Source organism: Eufriesea mexicana, unplaced genomic scaffold, assembly GCF_001483705.2.
Source record: "Eufriesea mexicana isolate 0111107269 unplaced genomic scaffold, ASM148370v2 scaffold2977, whole genome shotgun sequence".
NCBI lineage: Eukaryota > Metazoa > Arthropoda > Insecta > Hymenoptera > Apidae > Eufriesea > Eufriesea mexicana.
Window position 1 is genome coordinate 49,278 of NW_016911052.1, and position 27,235 is coordinate 76,512.

At 41.7% G+C, this 27,235-nt stretch overlaps 1 protein-coding gene across 1 annotated transcript in view; it reads left to right on the plus strand.

Annotated features, from left to right (window-relative positions):
* Nucleotides 1-27,235, plus strand: part of LOC108550797 (uncharacterized) — a 62,487-nt gene that overhangs the window by 20,838 nt on the left and 14,414 nt on the right. The window contains exons 3-5 of the mRNA XM_017904663.1: nucleotides 25,081-25,312; nucleotides 25,386-25,631; nucleotides 26,493-26,797. Of these exons, the coding sequence (XP_017760152.1) occupies nucleotides 25,081-25,312; nucleotides 25,386-25,631; nucleotides 26,493-26,797 (783 nt within the window). The remainder of the gene's footprint in view (nucleotides 1-25,080; nucleotides 25,313-25,385; nucleotides 25,632-26,492; nucleotides 26,798-27,235) is intronic.

Below are 27,235 nucleotides of genomic sequence, written 5' to 3' on the forward strand. Positions count from 1 at the left end.
GTTTTAATAGATAATGTTCATAACTTGCAGTAAGTTTCTGCATGCTCGAGAGAGTAATTACTCGCTTTCGTAGTTCGTTTGCATTCATTTGCATTGCTGCATTACTGAAACTCGTTATGTAAAAGCTGAATCACTTACTATATGATTCTTTTTCTCAGTCATTTAGCATATTACCGTGCGCGTGTGTTGACGATTGTTTGAAAAATATAATAGACTCCCACGCTGTAGCTGAGGACGTTCCTGATCGAGGGATCTATAGGTCTATGGGTCCATTTTGTTTTAATAGCGTAAACAAGCTTTGACGAGTCACGTGTGTGAAAATACCCCAACTAGATGTTTGTAACTAGATATTTGTTGATAACTATATCTTCAGATATTTTTAACTAGATAATTTTGGTACCAAAATGACTAGGGAATTTTTGGTGGATCCATGTGCTTGATCTTCGTTGGAATAAAAATCCTGACACGACACATTCGGTTGATTATGTTGATTTATTACTCCTTTTTCAGAAACGTCCTCAATTTCAGGTAAATACAGTGGAAATTGAGGTTAGGTTTGAGATCGTGCTTTACTGTGAATATCAGGTGATTGTTCTTTGTGATATTCTTATCTAATTCTAACTGGAGGTAAATCAATGATGGTTCATCCGATTGGTCAATTGATTATCTGAAATTGTATAAAAAATTATAAAAAAGCAAAGTTTGTTATGAATTTCCTAATTATGAATCATGAGCTTCCAGTGACCCTCGTGCTAAATGCTTCAGTCCCCAAACGTGGTTCATACACGTCATAAAAATTGGTTAATAAATTATGATTATTACATTGGATATTACCGACGTGCATGATGAATAAATTTGCTATACCGCAATAAAAAAGGAAATGTTTCTCACAAACGTATATCCTGCACGACCTTGTCTTCGATTTACAAACCAAGCAAGCATTCCAGAGATTTTTGTTCCTCGACCTCCCTCGATCAGTCACTGTAATTGATACCGTCTCCGCGAGACGAATGTTAATACGTTTGAGCTGAGAAAAACTCGAAAACAAATTGAATCACCGGGGTACCTTCCACGGAGCAAAAGGTCATCCAGAGAACTCGACCTTGTTCCCACCTCCGCGAGCCACTGGATCATAATTAAGTCCTTCGAAAATATCCAGATAAATCTGGGATATTTGAAGAACTATAGTAAAGATGGAGATATTCACTTTCCTCGACACGACAGCTCACGATTGTCAATTTTGAGAATTTTCTAACCTCTGACCCCTTGCACTCGAGAGGTGTCTATCAGTCTTCATTTGTATTAACGCTATAACCTAAGTAATAAGTAAGAAACGATAATTATACTAAGGATACCTACTCTTCATTCATTTATCACGTAAACACATGCTTTCCTTCTTTTATTTTAATATAAAATGTAAAAAAAGTTTTGAGTTGTTGTTCATTGTCATGATAAAATCTTCTTGTGCAAAGTAGAAGTTAAATTCAATAAGTAGAAGTTTGTATGACCAATTATAGTGATAAATATAATGATTCGTACCAAAGTCTTTTAATGACAAGGAACAACTCCATTTCATAGATTTCTGTATATTATATTCACCTTCAGTATTAAAATTTAACCACTTGCGTTGGAAAGACGTGTCACGCACGTCGTAATGCTTTTGTCACAGAATCGCCAACGACGTGGTATACACGTGGTTAGGCAATTGTTACAGCAGCACTGGGCCGTTCTGGCACATGCGTCTGTAAATTCCTTGCCACTGCAAGTGGTTAAGGAAGGAAATTATATTTCCATCCTTGACTAAGAAGTCAGTTAACCTCTAACCTCTTTGAGTCAAAGCGTAACGTTGAATCCACTATTAAATTCAAATTTAGAACTATAAAATCTACAAAAGATATTCTGTGAAATATATTTCTATGTTATTGATCCAAAAGAGAGAAAAAGGAGGGCAGTATATTGTACGTTACAAAGAAATTGTATATAAGAGTTCGAAGCTAACCTTGTTTGTCCGAAAAGCGAGTTCTGCGCATGGTCACGTGACAGCGCGTATGAAAAATGGCGGCGTAACTGTGGAACGTTCGGGTGGTTTCCCTAGGGGGCCGGATAGGCCGTTTTACATAGCGGTAGAAGCGATTGCAATGGCGGATTACGACTCGATTTCGAGTATTAATGTTCGTTTCGCGAACGCATCGCGCGACGCGGAAAAATTGGAGCGATTTGCGGTCGAACGAAGGAGGTTCCGAGAAAAACTTCGCTCGAAACTCGATTTCATCCGTAATGCCGACCGCAAATCGTTTTCATTTTTTGCCAAGCAACTTGCAACCTGTCTACCCCTCTCGAATCCATCTCTCCCTCGCCTCGCAAGCTGCGCAAGGTGAAATGCGAAGAACAAAGACGAGCAGTAGAAACACAATGTTACACTTTGACCGTTTTGCCATTCTCGAACACGCATCGTCGATTGTAAAAGTGTCGCGATCGTTTGTTTCCTGGAACAAGGGACTCTTTTGCTTGGAAATAATCAGTGTCTGGCTGAATGTATCAATTACGAGGAATTGCCATTCGCGCGCATTCATGCATGACAGCAGTAATTATCTTACAACGGTATAATTAAATTTCTCGATTTCCCTTAGGGCTATCCGATGAACTCGAGAAATTAAGAGAAATAACTCTTTTGCGTATTCCTATCGGAGAAATTTCTTATTTCTAATTGTTATGAAGGCAGGTTGTAAAATATGTTCCCAAGAAAGGGAAGCATGTGTGTGAGAATAGATACAAACGTGTTTAATAGGCCAATAAAAAGAAACGATGGAGGTAAGTTACATAAATTATTGCAAGGTTGCGGAGACTGTATTTACGAGCTTAATGCAGGCAATTTCTTTTGTAATACCTTTGATCATGTATGTTCGTCGTTCGCAATGTTATAACACGTTCACTGTCAAGCATTTCTTACGTGGTGTGCTCAGGCCACAATAAAATTTCCATTATTCCTGGAATAAAATTAATTATTAAAAAATACGATGACAGAGAACGGAAGAATAGCTCATCATTAATGTGACAGTGGTAATTGCATACCAAATTTATAATAGCAAGCTTAAAATGGATATGTGACATTATTCCAGCATAATATCTATACATGCACAGTTCAAGTGCACAGTGAATGCGACAGGAATACAATCCCTAAAATTTCCACAACGTGAATCCCAAATTTCTACAAAATTCATCGAGTTCTCATACCCTCCATCAACTGAACCATATCAACTTAAAATAATATGCAATATATACAAGAGAAAAATTGGAAGATAACTGTCAACTTTGAGTCATTGAAGATCAGCGTTACCCAAGCTTCAGCTGGGAAGCGAAGCGAAAAGTGGATTTAAAATGGTGGACTTATGTGACCAAGGTGACACTCCGGCACGGCAATCGACGTGCGCGACGTTCAAGATCGGTTTACACGAATCGAAAAAGTCGGGACCTGGCGTTGCGCCGGGGTCTAGCTGTCAGGGATAAGGACTGAAATAACAGAGACGCATTAGCGTCGCCGATGATCAAAGTGCGAGGGAAGCGTTGGAGCGAGAGAGAAGGAGAGGTGGGAAAAAGCGAAGGAAAAAAAGACGAAAATAGGGAAGCCACCCAGGCTGTCGTGGCCGTGAGTTTAACGCGTACGTTAATGCCTGTCGGCCAGCCTGGACCTCGTCCTCTATAATTAGCCTGTATTGTGTTACTCGCGAGCGGATTATTGCGCTCATAAACCGTTCATAAAGTTTTTCGGTGCGCTCCGCGCTGCGACGATCTCGTTTGTTGTTGCTCGTTGCACGCGAACCTGGACGAGCAGGCCTCCTGCCTGTCTCCCACTGGCAATTCGCTGTCATACCCTCGCGACGCCTGCTTTTTTCCTCCGACTAACTGTGAAAACACCGTTTCACGTTCGCATCCATCCGACATTTGTGACGAGAAAAACTCTGTCTTCGATTCTTCTCGCTTTCTGGCTAGATTCGATGGCGCTGCAATCGCTGCGTAGGTCGGGTGAAGTACAGAGACCACAATGGCGCTGAGAACTCGACGGTGGCGCCATCATCGCGACTAATAGGGTACATATGGACCCGTCTTCCGCTACATCCGACTGTTCTACACGTAAAATTAATTTTACAGCGCTTATGTCACGATGCACACGTAGGATACGAATAAACGTACCTCTTGGATTCAGATTTGGACTAATATTATTTTATTTTTCTGCGTACTTGGGTACTTATAATAATGTTTTGATCGTCATGGGTCCTATAAGATGGCTGTCTTGTAGTGCACTGGGTTCAGGAGGATTATAGGTTAGAAATCAGTGTTAATGATACGAATAAACGTAACTCTCGGATTCAAATTCGGACTAATATTACTTTATTTTTCCGCGTACTTGGGTATTTATAATAATGTTTTGGTCGTCATGAGTCCTATAGGATGGCTGTCTTGTAGTGGCAGTGTATTCAGAAGAATTATAGGTTAGACCGCAAGTGACGAGATCTACGGCGATCGAGGATCGAATGATACTTAGCGGACGTTCGGACAAGATCGCGGATACTTTTTGCCCCGGCGGTTATGCACGGCCGGGCATGTGCGCCACGCGCCTTCGATCCAATTTAGAAGCCACTCGTTTGCCCCCCTGTCTCTCTCTCTCTTCCTCTCTCTGCGTCTAGTGATCCTGTTTTATTTGGTTGACCGATAACGGTGAGTGGCGCTGCGGACACCGGCCGATCTACATTTTAACCCTTAACGGTCCGATCTGTTTTTTTCGTTCGAGCTGACTGCGAATTAACATCCGTGGGATCCTACGAGTCTCCTGATCTCTATACACGGTGTGACACTATTCACATATCGCAGAGTACCTCGAAAATCACGAATAACGAGGTATATTACGGATCACGACGCAGCGAGGAGTCGACAGATGTCGCCACAGTCGAGATCGCGAAGTTCGTTACATTTTGAGGTTATGCACTATGCAAGGGTTCGATTCCTAACCGGTTTTATTCTCCTGCTACGTCGCATACCGTAATCTTCTTCGATTTTTAGCCAATTAGAGGTATTACATGTGGCGCCACAATCGACGGCGTCGGATGTTTTTCGTTTAGAGTCTATCTGAAAGGTGCCGCTTTTTCTTCAAGGATATTAAGACGGTTAGAACCTGGTCGGGCAGCGTTCGAATCTATTTGCGCGATATATTCGCTAATGGAGGTTCAGAGAGGTCGTAAATTACGGCATAAGGCGGCGGCCACGATTGATGTAGCAATGACACTCTTGATGTCGCCGGCACACTGACAACCGTATTCAATTTACAGCTGCAGGCAGTAAAACGGGAAAAAACTGTCAATTAATTTTTCCTGCCAATTTACTATTGCTGAATTCCGTTTAATATTCTGAATATTTAAAAAACCCGCCTTCCAGCGAGGTCAAGGCATCGACAGTTTTCTTCCTTATCGATTTTACGACCCTGTAGTATATTCTCGACTACGGTCGTGTCTGTCACTGGTTGACACCCTGTATAGCACGAGGAGAACGATTCGCGTTTATATTCCTATACTCACTCGCGAACACGCTCGTGTATATCCGTCTGTAATGGATTTCGTTCGGCCGGCGATGCGATAAATCGCGCGTGCGCAGTGGCGCGCGGGAACGCGCCGCGCCGCGGCGAACAGAGAAAGTCGTAATGAGTACTCGCCGACGGAATATTATAAGTGCGCGCGGCGTATAAATTAAGGCCTACTTACGGGGCAATAACGACTCGAATACAATTCTGATTACGTAATTATCTCAGGGAGACCTTGCTGTTGGCGGCGCTGCGTGGAAGTGGGTAGAATAGAGCAATAAATTTCGACGAGCTTGAACGGAAGTTCGTTTCCCTTTTCCTCTTTAACGCGCTTATAGGCGAGCTGCTACCTTCGCAGCTGCCAGCAGTATCTTCCATGCGAGCTCGTTAATTGCTCGTTACCCGAGAAAGCAATACGATTCGAAGTGAAACGGAGGCGATATCGTTGGATAATTAGATTGAGTATTAGACTCGTTTCGGAATTTATAGTCCGAATCGTTCGTTTGATTGGAAACCTGAGAAATACTGGCATCGGTGATACGTTGACGAGATCGATCGGGTTTGGGCCTTTTGGGGATGCTGATTCAGCGTCTTTGTCGCGAATGTAATTTAATTTTACAGGTCACCCTAATTAAAGGGAGACTTCCACTATCTTGCTTCATTTTTTCCGGTATCTTTGAAAAATTCTCGCGATGGACATTTAAGACCTAATATTTCGAAATTAACAGGGTTTGTTTGTACACTCTTGGACTACCTGTGTTGAATTTTTCGTTAAGAAATATTGAAAATTACCGGTGTTATGGTTCATTGTCTGAAGGGCCTCTTAAAAATCAGTTATGGATGGGGTCCGTAATCCGTAAGGCTTTTCCTGTTACCTAAAATAAAGAACTTAACAGGATTCTTGTTAAGTATGAGTACAGCTATAATTGGTACTAAAAGAAACGAAAAATATTGATAAATAAAAAAATGGCGGCACTCTGAATGTATTCTATCGATTTTTTCACTTTCTTTTTGAATATTTGAGTATGAAAAACATAGAAAAAATGCAAATTTTCGAATAATTCTAGTAGTGGTTATAGTCACGACTATACTGAATATTCTTGCAAAATTTCGTGCTAATCAGTCAAACAGTTTTTGAAAAACACGATTTCGAGAAATACGCGTTTAAAGTTTCACGTTTCCATGTTGACATTGGTCTACCATCTTTTTGAAATAACTATAACTGCATCATTTGCAAGATTTCCAGTATAATATTTTTAAAAAGTATTCTTGAATACGTGTACTTCAAGGAAGAAACAGAAAAAAAAAATTCGATTTTCTACTGTAGATAATAGAAAACCTTAAATGCATATTGTGAGCCATCAGAAAAATATGCTGTTGAGGTTATGTTCGTCACTCGTCACCTATCAGTCATAATTACGCTGGGTTCTTTCACTCGAAGTAGACTGCATTGTTTCACAAAAGTACTTACAAATATTAACACATATATACATCACAAATTAGTGAGCTATGAGAAAAGCTAAGTATAGTAAATTACATTCCTCATTTGCCAGTAGACAGTTATCCACGAGCTGTCAAGACGTGTGTTTACACCTTGCGGCAGTCCATAAAAATTCCATGGGACAATGGAACGAGGATTTTCTGGCATTTATCTACCTCTGCATCGTAAAATATTCGTTTCTCACCTAGCAAAGATGGCGCGAAGATTTCTGCTTCGCTTAAGAGGTTAACTAGCCAAGACCAGTGCCAGTGTTACATGCGAGCAACATCTGCCGACAACAAAAATGGCTTGATGCTACAATTTAGATTCGTATTTAAAAGATCTCATAACCAATCGAGAAGTGGTCGAACCAGGTGCCTCGTTACGTGACCTGCTAGATGAAATATTTGTTACACAACTGATAAGCTGGTGCGAGCTGGTTCCTGGGCTGTTGAAAAGAAGATCCTCGCTTCCTCGCTACGCGTACCAGCTTAATATCGCGTGACTAATTGAGGTGAATACCAACAAGTTCACCGCTCGATTATTTGCCCGCAAGGAACGACCATGCTGAATTAGATCTAGCTAGACGAGCAAAGTCGCCCTGGTTCTTCCGTTTTCTTACGAATTCATAGTGATACGTCCATCTGTACAGTGTCAACACGAGTGTCGAAGTTATAACTTAAAATATGATCAAAGTATCCATGAATAGTACGATTTGAAGCATAACTGAAGATAGAACCATGTTTGAGGGTACCAGAAGACTTATCAAAGTTGAATCAAGGTTGTTCCAATTCGGAAAGAGAATAAAGTTGACAGTCTCAACTGGTATAGGTACACTAGTTTCATTTTTAGGTTAGAGTAATGTGACAACAAGTTCAGAAAACAAAATAGGAGTAATTGGCAGTTAATCCTGGGACTCCTAAGTGTGTAGTCTAAAGCAAGTGACTCATTTCCTGCCAAGGGTGGCACTGATGGAAGGTATGGTTGATAAGTATAGTTATGCTGTCTTTATGCCAGTTACTTGCTCCACGAGTCCATACCTAGCCTCAAACAGAGTGTAACGTGCAGATCGTTAGGTTCTTATGCAAATTATACCAAATTAATACGATATGAAAATTTAACAGATACCAAAAAGCCAGAGTAACAAAATTGCAACTGACATGTCAATGCTAGACAGACGAGTCTATCAGCACGATGAAATGCAATTGACAAGATTGTTAGTAACAAATGAATCTTCTGATGTGTAGTGAATGATCCACGATTTCTAGCAGGGTAGAGATTAAGCAACTCCATCTTTGACTCCATCACGATGACGAAAAATCACGTGCTCTAGCTTCGTGATAGAACCAGAGAAGTGGTCCTGTTGCACTGTGACTAATCAGACCTATACTCCTTCCACTAGTCATCCTCTCGTACCTGCACAGTGGGACTGCTTCAGCAGTGAATGGGGAGCAGCAAATAACGTCTTTATCGAGACTAATATCTCGCTATTAGTCACAACGTGATCAGCTAATATCGTCTACCAAGGAGAAACCAAATAACCACTTCTGCATTGTGTCCAGTGGAGCAACCTTCGCTATTTCAGCACCGGAACGACCACCCAGCTGCTTCTATCTTAGACCAACTCATCCACCCCTGCATTTTTGTGCAGCTATGCTACCTTGCAAGGACGTGGATTATCCCGCAATTACGTCATCACCCACTGAAAAAGGGAAGGAAGAATAAGCAAGAGTTAGGTACACGAGTGCTTACACAGTTGATCATCGAAGGGAACCAGCGCGACACTTGGGTATTCCGCGAGCGTCCACGCAGAGTATTTTCTGCCTAAGACATCCTGCAATTTCGCGCGATAAATTAACCAGCACCACCTGGAACAACGTGAATTACGAGCTGCAGGACGTCAGGAATTATTGACATTTTCCTTGGAATTAATACTTTGTATTCGGCGTACGTTGGACGGTGATTACTCGCGGTGTAATTACTCGCAACTGGTTTTGCGAATAATTACGCGTTCAATGTATTAGACGAGGACGCGAGTCGAGTAACGATTTAGCGGACCTTGACATAGATACGAGGATACTAAGAAGTCTTAAGTCCAGGTATAGTGTGCACAGTGATAGTGCCTAGGGCTTAAGCCTCTTTACAATTTAATACGCTTTTGAACGATAATTCGTTAGCAAATTTTGTTGCGAATTTCGTGAAGGGAATCCAAATGATGCAATTGCAGGGAAGTAACCGTATTCAGTTATGCAGCAATTGTATTAAAGGTTTGATATGGGTGAAATTTATACACTTTATGCAATTTACAAATAAAACACGAGAGTCTTTTTTAATGCCACTATGGGTCACAGTACATAAGGTACCTGTACTGTTCCTGATTTGAGAGTGAAATGCTGCGAAGGATAGCAGACCCTTTTAACCTCACCCTGCAACCTCTAACAGGCCTGTCATCATCGTTGCATGGGCGTAGCTAACTCCCAACAAATTTTCATGCTTATGTATTCACTGTATCTACTCAACTGGTCCTAGGAGGTGTCTATGACGTTTGCCATTGAAATGCCAATTCTAGATCATAAATTGTAATGGCAAGCGAGGTGAATATCAGAATCCTTACTCGGAGTTACTCGAGCACCATGTACTATTTACAAAATGTCGATTTAATGGAGTACGAGGTACATGAGGGGTTGTAATGGTGATAGTTGGCGGAATCGCAATAGGATAGAGTTACACTGCACGGGAGACGAAGGCAATTCATTAATCGATATTACGCTGTTCGATGTATGTATATCAAGAGCAAGGGGTTGGAATTGAAATTACTCGCGTATACGCGTTTTGATGGTCTCCGGAGCACCCTCTGGCTCGTTTTAATAACCTAGGGGCGATAGGGGTTGTTCCAGTTTTTGCTCGCGAGGTGTTATTTGTGAAATACGATGTAAACAATGCTGAACGTTCCAAGTCCAGGTTATTTCATTGATTAATATACTCCTTGGTGCAATTTGACGAGTAAAAGTGACTTAACCGAATACTTATCGGCATGACGAGATGGAGGATGAGAAGTTAGGTAAGCTGCGTAATTGGCTGTAGCATAACAACTGTGTATGCACTCGCATTATCGCTATTGATTAGTATCGTATGACAGAGAATGTGATAGAAACTGTTGGAGCGAGTGATTACAATCGCGATTTCTAATCGTGTGCATGTGTGCCTGCAGGGTTTACATTGCTGGGGTTGTTCGGTAGCATACTTCTTTTGGTCTAATTGCATCATGCACTGTCTAACATATAACTGAATTGTGTAAAATGTAATTGTGAAATGTACCATATAGGTGCAGCTAAGTCTAAAAATTAATAGAAACATCTAGGGACATATTGAGTTACATAAGTTACCTCTTTAGCTTACGCAGTGCATTAAGCCCTAATTTGAAGTCACCTAAGCCTCTTTATGAACTTCCAGTGTTCCATGCAGAATGTACGGACCTCGGATTCTTGATAGGTAGCAAGGAGTTATTCACTGGAAGATTGTCATAAATATTGGCAAGGATACCACCTTGCTAAACAATAGCATACTCAATTATTATTGTTAAATTTCTCATTAATATCTGGGACTTTGAAGAGCCCTGATTTAAAGTTAGCCAAGTTTCTTACCTTAGCATGAACATCTAACTTTCCATTGACAGTGTACTGACTTCGGATTTTTGATAAGTACCAAGGAATTGGAAGATTCAGTGAAAAATTGCCATATGTATTGGCAACACAGTGAACAATTGTCGCGTTCAGGGTCCCTGAGGATCCCTGCTTGTGACGCTAAACTTTAGCATACTCAATTATTATTGACACCTGGAACCTGGAACCTTGAACCCTAATGAATATCAGAACCTAAACAAAGTAACCAAAACCACGTACTGAAATTTGCACTGAAATTTAACAAAGAAGTCAGACCTGACCTCTGACGAACCTAGCTCAACAGACGAGGTCTTCTTCATCCTCGACAAATCCGATTAGCTTTTCCTACCTCGTCAGTCTGCCAACGTGGCCAAACATTTCGACGGGACGACCTGGAATACGCTGGAAGGCGGAAAGAGCAACAGAGAGGGCGTCAGAGATGTAGAGGTATTCCGCTAGTAGCGGTGTTTGCTGGAAGCAGAGGCCTCGATAGCGGGTAAGCTCGTTAAGCTCGTAGCTCGAGCGGAGAATGACAGTCCAGGATGCGGTGTGGGACCTGTGGAAGCGTGTGTTCGCGGGTAATAAAGTCGCTGGACGTCCAGGCAGAAGTGGGTTTTGTCCTGTACCGATAATGGCGGCACTTCATCAAGCTTCCTCGAGTCTGACCCCTCTTCCTGCGGGACACACGTACAACTCCTTTGCCGTGCGTCCTCGTCCCGCAGGAGGCCATCTGTTTCGTCATTACCGGCAGGCAGTAAACCACCTCCCCCTCAGTCCTTCGCCCCCCGTTCCTGTCCCACGGGTGATACATCGTGTTTTCTTATTTGCCGGACGTGCTGCGGGAAAATCGTCCGAGAAAATCGAGTGATTTGTCCGGGAGGTGTTAATGGCCAGTCGTATACCCTCTCCTCAAGCACGCTCTTTCCGCTACTTTGCTCCTCGTTGTCGCTCGTCTTCCCGTCTTCGCGGCTCCTTCGAGATCAGGTCACGTAGGAACCATGGTCGCGGATAGTTCCAGACGGGTCGGCTGCTCGTGATCGATGTTACACTGCGTTCACCTGGAGTGACATTGATCATTGAAGCTCTGTGGCAACACACAGGAGCAAAGTAGACGCTTGTTCCTAGTACTTAGTGCACCCAGGTACCTGACATTTATCATAGGTACCTCACTCTTGATACTTGATTTATCTAGAATCAGAATGACCGGTTTAGAACGTTTCTACATAATCAAACATTTCTTTAAATTGCTCCTAATTGTGTAGTGTGTCACGTTCATAGTCACTGAAGGATGAGATATGCTTAACAGACACTGGACATTACAAAAACCTCGTAACTTGTTCTGTGTACGCAATAACCATAATACCTTAGAACAGTCTCGCTAGTAGGAGGAAGTTTGTGGTCTTCTCTGCGGTTTGCAGTCGTGAATCGCAATACTGGTCACGATGCTGGTCTACCTTGTGACTTTGTGTACTCAGTGACTCTACCCTGTTTTTCCATCACACGCCTGTTCTGTCCCTGCGTTTGCTTTGAAAACAGGGAACGCAGTTGGCCCGTTACACGTCGCTCATCTCTTGGAGACTATTGAACTACCGAAGACTATTGACACTCGTAACCCAATCTTGGAGGATGACATCACTCGATTGACCGTACTTCGGTGATCAACTGGATTCACAAACGAATACACGTCATAGAGTACCAATCCAAATCACTCATCTGACTGAACATCAGTGGAACCAACTGGTTTAGACGGATTCGCGATCAATCCAAGCTTTCCGAGGTACCAATGTGCTATTGGTAACTTCCCAATACCCAATCTGCCATTGCTAGCTCAAATACGTGTCACTGTACACGCAATCCGGCAGATTTCTGAAAAATCCATTAATCTCTGCTCGGCTGGCGCGCAGGCTGCCTCTAAAATAGACCCAGTCATCCGGCGAACCCTTTCAGCCGCCTATTTCGAGGACGCCGACGACAAGTTCCCTGACACGGGGTGGCTAGAGGCCGGTCGCGAGTCGGCTTCCACGGAGGATGCAACGGTAGGAAGAAAGGGAATACGTGCCGCGTATACCGTAGCAGAAGAATATCTTCGGGAGCCGTGAACCTGTCAATAAGGTGGATTCCGTGCCGCTTCTTCGGCAGTGATGGCCTAAAAGAAGCTTGCCGCCGTGAGTCGGAACGAGAGGACCTGGACTCATGGTTCAGCGTGGCCGGGGAGTAGGGAGAGGCTGGAAGTGTATATGGCTGCGGTCTCGGAAGCTCTTCTCTCACCCTTCTGCCGCCGGCGTGACTTGCAGCTCGATTTCTGGCACAGAGAGTCGCTGACGGATGCTCGGTGCTTTTCTTCGAATGCCGTATCGGGACACGGGAAGAAGATGGCCGGGCGCTCGCGCGCGCGCTAGTCATTAGGCGGTATCGCGCGAGAGATCGTTAAGGGGCCAGCCTGTAAAAGGAACGCGTCGACGGGAGCCTCCTCTTGCCTCTCAGCTTCTAGGAGAACAGGCTCTCCCGATACTTTCTATCCCGGGTGACGTTATGTAATTACCGTCGATGAAATACACGTCGATCGATGATACTCCTTCCTCAGCTGGCAAGAGTCTTTCTTCTTGTCTCCCCGTTTCATCTGTCCGTTTAATACGCTCGCACGCCATCCACGCGGGATAGACGTCCTCCGCGATGCTGCCTCGGACGTTCAACTTCCAAGTAATTATCCGCTGTGGGCTGTGAGCTAGTTGATTTCACTTGGACATACGGATTTCTTCGCTCAGCTTTGGCTGCTGGTTATGACATGACAGGGCTTTTCGTGAGCCTGCTTGTCGACTCTTACGTGGTTAGAGCAATGCGGCAGGAAACATTTTTCAGCTGCGATATCACGCGTGTATATCTCCTTTTCGTAGTTTAGAAATTGCAAATATACATCTCTGCCGTTTCGCAGTTTATTCTTATCAATTTTATTAATAAATTGCGTTTGAAGTTGGAAATATGAAATTTCCTAAGTCATCTTTCGAAATCATTTTATTTACTTAAACTTGCTTCAATTTTTGAGTATTTTGAAAATTTTGCATGTGGAACTGAATATTAAGAAATAAATAATGAATTATTCAGATCATCATCTTTAATAGATAACAGATATCACCGATAGATGACCAAAGTCATGGGCCCCATAGACGAGATTATAACACTAAATTTCTAATTAGTCATTGAATTATGTTTATATATATAGATAAATATTAATAAATTGGTTTTAAGTTGAAAATATAAAATTTTTGAAGTCATCTTTCAAACTCTTTTTATTTACTTAAACTTACTTAAATTTTTGTATTAAATCTAACGATTTTATATATATAAAATAAATTTCATACGTGTGGAACAGAATAATAATGAATAAATAATAATTAATTATTAATTAATAATGAATTATTCAGATGAAAGACTCAGTGGGCTTCTAACTTTCTTTGTATCATCAATAACGAATATCATCGACAGATGACCATAGTCATTGGTCCCATAGACAAGATTATAATACTAAAATTCTAATTAGCCATTGAATTATAATTATATATATAGATAAATATTAATAAATTGGTTTTCGAAATTTGAAATATGAAATTTTTTCAGTCGTCTTTCAAGCTTTTTCTATTTACTTAAACTTGCTTAAATTTTTGTGGTTTTCTACACATTGGAATTTCTGTATAAAAACTAACGATTTTATATATATAATATAAATGGGATACGCGTGGAACAGAATAATAAGGAATAGATGATAATATGATAAAGACTCAGTGGGCCTCTAACTTTCTTTGTATCGTCAATATCATCATTTTCAACGGATAACAAATATCATCGACAGATGACCAAAGTCATGGGCCCCATAGACGAGATTACAATACTAAAATCTTAATTATAGGATATATAGGTAAATTTGTCTATTGTTTCAACACACTCTGACCAAGGGACCTTTCCCACTCTGTTTCAGTAAATTCCGCTTCAGTATTTATCGTGGTCTCCAATTCTCTCAAAGTATATGATTTGAAACCTTGAAACATCGCCCGCCATTCTATCCGCCATAAAACAACCTAGTCTCGGAGAATGGTTTAAAAGGCAGCCATTATAGTGGGCGCGGGGTGCCCAAAGGGCCATTTTTCCCGTCGCTATTAGCTCCCATTCAATCCGTTTTTTCAATTGGCCTTTCAATTTCTTTGAAAAATTACGTAAAAATTGGAGAAAAACACCGACAACGTTACATTCCCGGTGCTTTGATTTTCTCTTCTACATTGTTCAGCCATCCATAGCGAGTGGAAGAAATATTCGCTGTCCATCATGGATCATCGGTGTCCAGGCTGAGAAGAAGCTCAACACACCCGATCACGTTCCATCCACTTTTTCCACCTCCGCGCAATATCACCATCCGAAAGAAGCATCCCCGCCAGTTTCCCACAAAAGGCGTCCCCACTGTGTTTAACTTGCCAACCGCTATTATCAGCCGCATAATAACCGTCCGCGAGCGGGCGAAAAGAAATCGCAGCCGGCTTAAAAGCCAGCGGCAAAAACGGCCGGGGCAAAACCAGCGTGGCAAGGGATCGGTTCTCTCTGCTGTGGCGAAACGGCAACTTTGTATCAATCTCGGACACGTTCTTTGTCCGCTGGTCAACGGATTAACGGGCAATTATGTCCGGTATGTTATAGCGTGGTGCACGGTGGACGGGAGGTAGCCGATTGTTCCCCGTCGCAATTCGAGTTTATGATGGGTGAAAGAGGCGAGGGTGACGTGCTTCTCGATGGACCCAAGTGTCACGTAGGGCTTCATAAAACCTTGTTTCCATCTTGGTCCATCGAGGGGTATTGTATCCTTATTTCTCCTTTTTCATTATATTCTTCAGAGCTGGTAGTTAGGTAACTATGAAAAGATAAATTATTTTATTTCGTGAGAGGAGTCTTCATCTGGATGGCGTCAGCCTGCATCGGGATCTATGTTTGCTTCGAGGAACCATCGAGATTATCAATTTTCGAGACAGGCTTGACCTAGTCATCAATTGGCAATTGGTCGTCATAGGATCTATAAGAACCTAGCTGAAGGGTTCGAGAAAACACACTCTTTTTCAACAATTTACAATGTACCGTCTGCATCATGCACCTCGCAAGACTCAAGCCTTCGCACACTTGTATCGCAAGAGAATAAAGTATAATCAAAGTTTACAGTTCAATTTCTATAAATCCGATCCTTTACCACAATTTCACGTGTAGTTATTCTGAATATGGTTATCGTCTCTTATTCAAGTTAGTCGAGTTACGGTATTAGAACAAATGGCGTCACCTGTCGAGTGCAGAGGGTTGAGATTTCGACACCTCGACAGAATTTTGATTTTTGTAATATAGAAGTGTAAGAGGTTTTGCTAAGTGAGGCAAAGGTTAGAGTCTAACTCTCGGTGGCCGATTCGATATTCTTCTCTTCGCTATGAGGTACGCACGCTCTTGTCACGATGCTCGGATAGGGTACGAACAGACGTAAATCTTGGGCTCAAATTCAGAATAGTACTATTTTATTTTGCTGTAGGTTCGGGTATTTATAATGGTTTTGGTTGGAGGAGAGGTTACTGGTATTACTGTGTCATGGGTTCAAGGGATGGCTATAATTTCAGTGATTCATTAGGGCTGTGTCTAAGGCCTGGGACTTCTGGTCGGCTATCTTCTGGTGCGTCACGATGTGTCACAGGGGCAATGCCTGAGGCCCCTGTATGTTTGTCAACTGCGTCACACTCTCGTCTTGCCCGTAGACTGTCTCTCGATAATTCCTCTCAAAGCACTGTCTAATTGTAAGTCTCCGTACGCTTCTCGATCTACCCTTTTAAGGACGGGCTTCCTTTGTTCATTGATCGCGGATCACGTGGATCACTCACCTTATCGGTAGCCGGAGCTCGCCTAATCTTATATATTCTAACAGAAGGAAGATTCTTGGGCAGAAAAATCCTTACAATTTATAAAATAATTAATTCTTCGGTTCACTTTGAATATTTGTACATTTCAAATTTTCTGTAGCGACCAAACGAGGTACGATTTGCCTCAGTTTTCCGTGAGACTGGTTTTCTAACCTAACTCTACACACGTGACACGGTGTTGTCCCAACTTGGGGCGTTGAATCGTGGCAAAAACCGGCTAGTACCAAAGGCGTTAACCGCGTTATTCGCGAGGGTCACCCGTAATTCGTCGCGGAGGAACGGCGGCCATCGGGTATCCATCAAGTAGATGGCGCGCGCGGCGCTCGGTGGCCAGCGTATCGAAAAATAAGCCGGCCGAGCTTCGGTCGTCGGCCGCGGCGTGACAAGAGGCGTAATTACGCTAAACGATTCCCGAGGAGGCTCGCTAACGATTGTAAATGCGGTGGCAAGAAGGATGGTCCGCGTCGCCGTCTCGGGGCACCTTTCAAGAGGCCGTTCCACGTCCTTGCCTCGTGTGAATCGGAAGATTAGCCGACTCACCGCGACCGGACGGTTCTTCTTGCCTCGGATCGGCACCGGTTCACGGCGAACGGCTAATGGAACGACCGCTTTTCGACACGCTTTTATTTTCGACCAAGGAAGGACGGCTGAGCTATCGAAGCTCGCCGTTTGTGGATCCTCGATAGGGACGGATACTCCCGATCACTCTCCAGTGGGCATCGCCATTTTAACCCTTTGCGCTCGACGATTTTTTGGCTAAAGAAGGGTACCAGTTGAAAAATTTTCTGCTATAAGGTTGCTGATATTTTTTGAGCAGTAAATAAGAAATCGTATAATAACTAACACGTAGAATTATTTTATTTCGATACCTCGCATACTGTTATATTATTTTAAATTTGATATATTAATTAATATCGAACTTCGAAATTTTATCAAATTAATTAGTTGACCCGTTATGTTATAATTAACTAATATTGGTTAACCCGTTGCACTTGACGATTTTTTGGTCAGAAAAGAATTCCAAGATTCTCTGCTATAAAGCTGACAATACTTCTTCTTGGGCGGTAAATAAGAAATAGTTTGGTAATTAACACGTAAGATTATTTGATTTCAATACCTCGCGCACTTATATTCGTGAGGAACATTACAGGAACCGTTTACATCCGAATAAAAATAATCCCTACAAACATTATAAATTTTATAGAAATATGTATCACATAGTTCCGTTTATAAGTTAATAGTGTATAATTGTGTTGCTTCTCAAGCCGCGTTTTAAACAAAAAGCTATTTGTAAAACGTAATTAATCATCCAGATACCTTCCTTTGTGAACCTAACCTAAAAATCAGAGCTTTGCAAAAGGTATGGATAAGAAACTGTTTAAAATCTACTTAAAACTTACTCGAATTTGTTTGAGTAGATCTAGATGTATTGGATATAATTGCAGACTTACTTATTTCAGTAGGTCTAGATCTAGTAAATATAGACACAAACTTATTTGAGTAGATATAGACCTAGTAGATATAGACTCGAATTTATTTGAGTAGATGTAGATCTACTGAATATCAATCCAGACTTATTTGAGTAGATCTAAACCTACTGGATAGGAATCCAGACTTACTTCGGTAGATCTAGACCCAGTAAATAGAAACTTAAATTTATTTGAGTAGATATAGACCTAGCAGATATAGACCCAAATTTATTTGAGTAGATCTAGGTCTATTGGATATAATTGCAGACCTATTTCAGTAGGTCTAGATCTAGTCAATATAGACACAAACTTATTGAGTAGATATAGACCTAGAATATATAGACCCAAATTTATTTGAGTAAATCTAGGTCTATTGGATATAATTGCAGACCTATTTCAGTAGGTCTAGATCTAGTCAATATAGACACAAACTTATTGAGTAGATATAGACCTAGTTGATATAGACTCAAACTTATTTGAGTAGATATAGACCTAGAATATATAGACCCAAATTTATTTGAGTAAATCTAGATCTATTAGATATAGTACTTAAGTATACCTAAACCTACTGAACATGAATCCAGACTTATTTCAGTAAATCTACACCTAGAAGACATCGAGTAACAACATTAAGTCCTATATAGGCAGTACTTAAAACTAGCTATCAGTGTACAAAATTTTTAAAAGTATACCTGTTGTGTATCTAAAATTAGTTGAAGAACCATGCAATTTAAATCACTATTGTATATCAATTGACTGAATATTTAAGCCCCATAACTCCCAACGACAATATGAAAAAGTGTCCTGTAGCTCTTCAGCAGAGTAGTTCAACGATAAGATCGTCTAAACCCATCCCCGTGTAAAACAAAATTCATTCACGAACCGAGTCAATTAGCAATCCGCTTCTCTAACCACACACCAGTCTCGCCCCGCGAATAACTGGTGGTTTGAAATTTACTACGATTATAGTCGGTTATCAGAAAGGATCGCGCCTCGTACACGTGCAATGACACAATCGTAAATCGGCACGCGGCGATATTATTCAACGCGGCGAGTTGCGAGGGTCGCCGATAAATAACGCCAGCGACTCGCAGCCGGCCGATAATCGAAGCCAGAGCCCAAGGACGTATTAAAATCAGAAGAGGCGAAGCTTTTCGATCGAGGCTGATCCGCCTGCTGGAAGCTTCATTAGGCCGACTTTAATTACGGCACGACCAAGATCGTTGTCGCGCGTTGCAGCAGGAATAGACGCCCGCCACGGCCGATCATTTATCATTCACCGAGGCAATTATCGTAATTAATATCGCCGCTGCGTGGCAATGGTACGCGCGCGGATGTCGTAGCGTCGATTTTTCTTCCGGTATCGGCGTCCGTTCAGCCGCGCCGGCCGTCCGCCATTTAATCGACGCGATTCATCGAATCGCCGGCGATCGACGCGACACCGCGCGGCGCTCGCACGCACTAGCCGGAGTGGGGAACGCTGGAAAAAGGGGGATCGTTTACGTCCGCGGTGGCATTTTATGAACCGTAACCAGGAAACGAATTAAACGGCGGGAAAAAATCGGCTAACCGGTTTTATTAGAGAGTCGCTCTTTATCCGCCGGACAAAAAGACGCGACTCAGCCGTGATTTATTCGTTCCGGCCGCGTTTCCCGCGAAATGGGAAAATTTATTGGACATCGGTGCCGGTGATATCGACCGATTAGAAGATCGTTTTCATCCTATTTTCTTCGCCGATTGTCGACGAACAGCAGGTTCGAGGATGTTGGGTACTTTGTAAAGGCACGGTGACATGTAATTGGGACGGGGTTTCGGCTCCTTTTGCTCGTGTCCGTGTCCGCGACTGTTGTCTTTTTCGTGCATGCAGTCAGGTGTGTAATGATACCCGTGGAGAACCGTTATGATTTTTCGAAATTCGCTAGATCACTGATAATCGAGTATGGCAGTTTTTCGCTGGAGGTTCTTGTAAAACTCCTTCGCTGTTGACAGTGTGCGAGTGTCGTAGGAAATTGGTGAAAAAGTATAGTCTATTCTAAAGACAGGTTTCGCGTGTTCCTCTGTCTTTCTCGCTAATTCCTCTACCGGTTTCTGTCATTTTTGAGAAAGTCCTTTCCGCCGTTTAAAATACTTCTTGTTTTGAAAAATTGCTTTATGAGTCCCCGTTGTTGAAATCGCCTGCTATCTGAATTACCCCTAGGACCCTATTCTCTGCGCAATTTCGCAGACCTGTTAGAATTTCCACGATTAAATTACACCCCAGTGTCACCCCAATTAGAGGTTACGATCAAACCAATTACAGAGCCCAAAAGTTTGGGTTGGTCAGGGCAAATTTCTGAGTCACTACATTGCTTCACCCTCTTCCCAACCTAGTTATTATTATTGCCTATGTTGGTGATAATTTATTTTATTTATTTATCCATTGAAGTACTTATTTTGGTTTGACAAGTATCTCCATTTCACTTCATACATAAACTGCGAGTCAAATAGGGTCGAACAGAGTTTCCCAAAATTATCCACGAATCCTTAAAGACCATACCCAACAAAAGTTTTTGATGTAGTACTCGATATCGATCTGGTTACGATAAGAATGAACAAAAGTTAACGAATATTCCACGAGTGCCCAGTGGAAACGGGACACCTTGTGTCTTGTGACCAAGGGCTGGCAGTTGAAGCGCAGTGGAGAAGGCAATAACATTAATCCAGGACAACGAGGCGGCCGGAAAGGTCGTCTCCTCGTGGTCGACGAGGAGGAATCCCCGGTGGTCAAGTCGCTGGATGGTCTCTCGTACAAAGCAACAACGTCCCGTGGAATGGACCCTGAAACACGGTGCCTGCCGCCCCTGGTCACGAGCTGTCTCGGCTCTGTCGCGGTCTGTCCCTAGACGGGATGCGGTCTGAACCCGGGCCATCCTCCCCTGACGCCAGTGTAATTTTAATAAGCCATATTACGACCTCGTAGCTACGGAAACGGCTTCCTTTTGTGCCTGCCCGGTCCAGTAGCGGACCAAAACTTTAGGATAATTCGTACTTCGCCTAAATGGGTTCCAATTTGTCTAATCTTCGTGGCTCGTTCATTTTTCAGCACGGTATTTGTTGTAATTCAGCTTGAAATAGAAGGTTTATCACGATGTGCCGGGATCTAAGCATGTACAGTTGTACAATGAGGAACATATGAAGTTCAGTGTCAGTGAATTAATAGTGAAACGTGCTCAGACAGAAATGCAAACAGAGAAGACATTGAGTAGCAGACGATCTAAGGACACCAACACAATGACAAGGTTCTTAACACTAGAACTACCGATGTTTAATGGGTACCTAACTATAACGTGGTCGGATTATAGTAATTTTATCAGTTGATACCAATTTTATTCTTAAAGCAGGTATATGTGTTCGGTGATTGCAGAGAGAAAAATTCTGGGACCAGTCATTTTGACTGGGTTGGTAGTTCTAGTACCAAAACCTAAATTCAGCTATTGGCCTACGACAATAATTGACAGACCTGACGTCATCCTTATATTGCTATAGCGTGTTCCAACAGTATTTCTAGAAGTATTAAAACAATAACTTCTACCTCTTCTTTATAAATATTATACATACACAGCCTTCCTACATATACATATATTCATGCCTAGATTCGCATGTAGTAGTTGACCCAAAAATTTGTCATCCTTCGATCCATAAATGAAATCCCTAGGGCCCCCCATGGGGTCCCATTTCAGGATAGCCCATGACCACGTGAAATTGTCAATGCACAGTGACAGTAATGCACAGTGGTCCGATGAATTTCGAATTTGCAGTAAAATTCTGCAAAAGTCCCTAGCCAGTGGCGTAACCCCAGCAGGAGGCAACGGGACAAAGAAAAGAGGAAAAGGGAAGAGTAATTCCGAGGGTCGACGGCGATTTGATTAACGGATTAGGCGTTTGTTATTTCGGTCGGTTAGAAGGCGGATGGTACGGGGAGGGGAGGGGTGGTTTGGAATAAATGGGATATCGCTTTAATGAATTTCCAGCGGAACGTCAGGAGGCGTCATCCCCAGCGCAGAAGGCGGCCGCCCGGGGATTAAGTGGAGCAATCTGCGGCATTTTTTTTCTCGCAAACGACCAGATTTTTATGCCTAATTAATCGCCATGGAGATCCGCGAGGGGCGGTACAGTCGGCCGGGTATTACGGGACGGGAATTCGCGCGATACAGGCCGTCTTTCAGCCGCGGGGGCGATGCGGTGATTTGTGGCGCGCGATTACGAAGCGATGGGCCCCTCTTAATTAGATTTCATAGAAAGTCCTGTATTAAATAGCCGATTAGCTTGAACGAGATCGTTATTAATTCCAATTCCACGGCATCGCGTGTAAAAAGCCGAGATAAGATTCATTGGCTGGGATAAGCGTTGGACACTGTTGCGGATGAAGAGGTGGAGGGGAGGAGCTAATTTGACGAATGGTACTCGTGTTTGAGAGTCTTAAAGCCTTGTTCCAGGTGATGAGATATCTCTACAGATATTACTTCTGAGTAATTAGCCGGGGACACCGACTCTTTGCTTCTGGTCATTTTGGGGCAACTTACTGCTAGGGGTTCTTATGATTTAGCAAGGTTAATTCAGGGGGAGGGATAAGATATAACACTGATCCTTGCAAATCGTATATTCTTTTCCCAATTTTTCTGAATATTGGAAAACGAACCCGGAGAATGTTTCCTGAGTAGCATTCCTGAGTATTGCATCTAAGGTGTTCATTTATAATTAACACTAGATTTACGGAAACCGTCAATTTGACGAAAGGGTTAGTTAACTTATATTAAGACTGTTAATATAATATATAATTGTTTTTAAATTAAACTAATCGCTAAAAAAAAAGACACGTGGTTTCCTTTATCTGTCAATTTGACAAGTGTCCTTAGAAATAGGTATACAGATAGCGTCCGTAAACCTAGTATTAATATTTCTCATTACAGATTATTCTAAAAGTGTTTGAATATATCTAGAATTTAGTTAGGAAGATATAGAGACACTTAATATAGTGTAACAGTGACATTAAAGTCTCAATCTTGAAGGTTAGGGTACTTCTGTTTAGGTTAGGTACAGTCTGCAGCAGCGCCATCGCGAGCTCATAAATGTAAGCCTTAAGTGAGGACCTCCATTGTTCTCGTGTACTGACCTAACCTAAACTACACGCTGATGAATATCTGCAAACAATATTTGAACAAACAATAACCGTTGTAGGTACAGTCGATCACAAGAATATTTGTATTATAATATTAGATAGCTAATATAATCAATATAGAATATAGAGTAGAAATATTTTTGTACTCGACTGTACTCGTTTAATTCCAAATTTTGTATTCACCTTGTCGCCCTCACCCTTCCATCACCCTATAGACTCTGTTATACGTGTCATACGTAGGGATATACCGAATAGAGGTTATGCGAATGATTATCACTGAAAAGTACTAGGCCGGGGGCGTTTATCACTAGAAATGACTAGAACAGGGACGGACAATCGGTATTGGCGACCCACAGCGATATTCAACACTAGGCCGGGGGCGGCCATTGGACGGTTATCACTAGAAATGACTAGAACAGGGACGGACAATCGGTATTGGCGACCCACAGCGATATTCATACGCAGTTTATCAGCAACGAAGGCCACTTTGCCAACGCTATTGCCGGGAACAACACGGTTTGGTAGCCATGAAGAAACTGCAGGAGCCGAAAGTTTATCCGCGAAGTTTCGAGTGCAGAGCCGGTTGATTTATCGGGCTCATTACTGCCAGGAAAGAGGGAGGACTACAGGCAACAGCCACCCCAGCGGCGTGTTTTACAAGACGGCATTAATTGCTCGAATTAAATATGCACCTCTCTCCGTGGCGTAATTTATTTCGGTTTCCTTAAGCACTTTAAGTCGTCGGGAACTCGCCGCCGCGCAGCATCGCCGACGCTTTCCACGGACGTTAATAATGGCCTCGTAGGATATTAATTGACGCTGCTCCTGTAAAAAGCTCCCGCCGTACGCTTTAATCCTGACCGCGAATCCCCCTGCCCCTCCCGGCCCCTCGGCCGATTTAATTCGCCAGGGATTAGACTATCACGGGTTTTTATTTTAAACGTTGATACTGACTGCCGAGGATTATCGGCTATCGATCGCAATTTCCTGGGATTAAAGAAGGAGCCGTCGATTTTTCTACGGGGCACCGTAAAAATTTTGAAAAAAATATAGTATCGGATGAAATATCGTGTAAATGTATAAATATTTCGAATACAGTGCATTTTAAACAATATATCTTCTGGTTAAGTGAAAATCGTTTAAGGAAATGCAGTTGACCTTGAAATAACCTTGAGAATATTCAGGGTGTAGGAAATAAATAGAAGTTATGTTTTTTCTCTTTGAAATTATGAGATTTAATTGGTTCCTTTTCGAAAAATGTGTTTTTGAAATATTCAGGTTTTTAATGGACACCCTGTATAGTGAGGTAATCGGGTAATCCAAGGAATTAAGATATAGCCACTCTGTATTATGCATACATGGAAATAGGATGGGTAATTCAAAATAATACTGATTGATTATAGTATACACAATAAGATCATTTTCATACAGATAGGGTACAGGAATTTTAATTATTAACCTAAAGTGGCACATATATAAGTTAGGTAATACCTGTACATGTATATGTACTTTTATTTATTTTTTTAGCTTCAACTTCTTTGATATAAATTAATAATTTATTTAAAAATATGTAGTATTTATGAAAGTAGGAATGTACTTGTAGCTAAATTGCATGAAGAGAGGTTATGTTGCTAATGAAAATTTGGCGCTGGAGTCGCCATGATAAAACGACGGACCATGACGAAAGTCCATCTGACCGCCATTCATTGCGTTACAAATTCTTAGTTACTGTATCATCGTATTTAAGTTATTCCGATATCACAGCAACGAATAATTGTACTAACCAGAGAAAATGTAAAATTTCAGAAACGCCTTGGAGGAGGAGCAAAGGGCTCAGAAAGCACTGTACCTGCTGCAAGCAAGGGATCGCAGGATTGCTTTGCTGGAGAAACGAGTGGCTGAGCTCGAGGATGCCGCAGCGAATCTGCATGAGATCACTCTTCGAAATTCCTCTGCATCCTCGATCCTGGAACGAAAGGACAGGATCGTTCCTGATTTCTCTCGAGGCGAGAAATCGTTTAAAATGGACAACCGTGACGTCAGCAAGGACAAAAGTAACGACGGCTCGAGCGACACAAATTCGACGCGAGAAAACTTGGTTGGGAGGTTAGGGAAAGAGCGACACCACGGTGAATAGCGAAATGTCGATTCCGTGCTTGGAATTGTCGAAATCTTCTGTGTCGGATTCCGAAAGGGATATCTTTTCCACGGCGATCGATTTCGTGCTGGAGAATAGAAAGTGTTTCACCTCTAACACTTCCTTTTCCAACGAAGAAGTTACCTCGGAGAAGGTGACTGGACGGGAGAAATTTCCAGACGAAAATCTAGACCGTAAAAGCATGGCAGAGGTCAGAGCTGTGAGTAGTAACGAATTACCCCCATCCCTTCCTTTCAGAATGCATGAATGCACTTCATCACCTTCGGAATACACTTTCTGTCTCTGTATGTCTGTCAGTGTGTCATTTTCAATGCTGAAACTACCAACTTGTAATTTTTCCCTAAATATAATACATAATATATACAGATGATAATAATTAAAAAGATAAAATGAAAAATGAATAAGTGTACACAATTATATTCTTATTTATAATATAAATTTTTATTAATAATCCAAGCAAGAGTAATTCCAAAAATAAAATGTCAAAAATAAATCATTTCAATTCCTTTGGTAGTTCTAGTAATATAAAGAGACAATTGTTGTGTAACAAGAATTATTATCTGTGGGAAAATGCATGTGACAGTCATTTGAAATGACAGTAACTTTAGTTAAATGATATAGAAGTATATAATCCAAAAATAATTTTGAAATATTTCTTTCAACGCTAATTTATTCATTATACTGTGGAATTATTCGTTCTCAATATACATATAAATAAATAGTTCAATATTAATAAATGAGAGCGTATGAATAAATATAAGTACAAGATATATGTGATAATTTTTGTTGCCAATACCGGAGCCCTTCATACGGTGATAAATACGTCCCTGAACGTTAACGGTTCGCTACGCGTTACCACCCGATAGCTGGAGCCACAGTATCTGTCACGTGGCTTTGGTTTGTTTACCTCCGGTTCGTGACGTTAGACGGCCGCGGAGCGAACCATAACCTAGCACGCAGTGAGACAATTTCCACTAACTTTATGCAGTAAATATTTATCCATTTCTCGTATTTAAACAATTTCATCTCTATTAACCTCGATATTTCTATATATTTACAGAAATATTCGGAGAAGAAGAAGATGGATCGAAAGGAAATTGTGACGTTAAAGGAGGTTATGCGTGGAAAGGAAAACACGAAGGGACACGGTTTGACTTTAATGGGGAAGAGCGAAGAAAAATTTCGAGATGTGTTGAGTGACAAGAAACAAGAATTAAATTGCCCGAGGATATCTTCCAGTGTCCCGTGGATTCCAACGAAGAATAGTTTTCGCAAGAAGCTTCGTGGCTTTGAGGTTAGGAACGGGAAGAAGATGGAGCTGGTGCTGCTCCCTGGCGATGGCGACTCAACATTTGCGACATTTCGGTGAGTGAGATACATTTTTATTTTTACACTAGATTATTTACTGAACGATTCGCAACGGTATCTATCTTGCACGCATAGACATAACCTATAAATAGTAAACTACAGAACATAGCAAATTAAATATTTGTTAACACGTTGGAAAAATCTTTTTACATATTCCAATTAATGACACGTGATTCCTCGCATTACTATAATCAATCTAGCTTCTCAATTTTTCTATATAGACATAATAATAAGCTACACTTATCACGTGACTAAAATTATATTCAACGATACTTCTCCAATGCACAATTTTTCATAACTTAAGTCATGCAACGAGTAATTAAAACATCTAGTCCAAAACAATAATATTATATCGAGAAATATTTTCTTCTAAATTCTTTATAATTAAATTAAATTCTTTTATAATTTAATAAATTCTTTTATAACTTTTAAGAT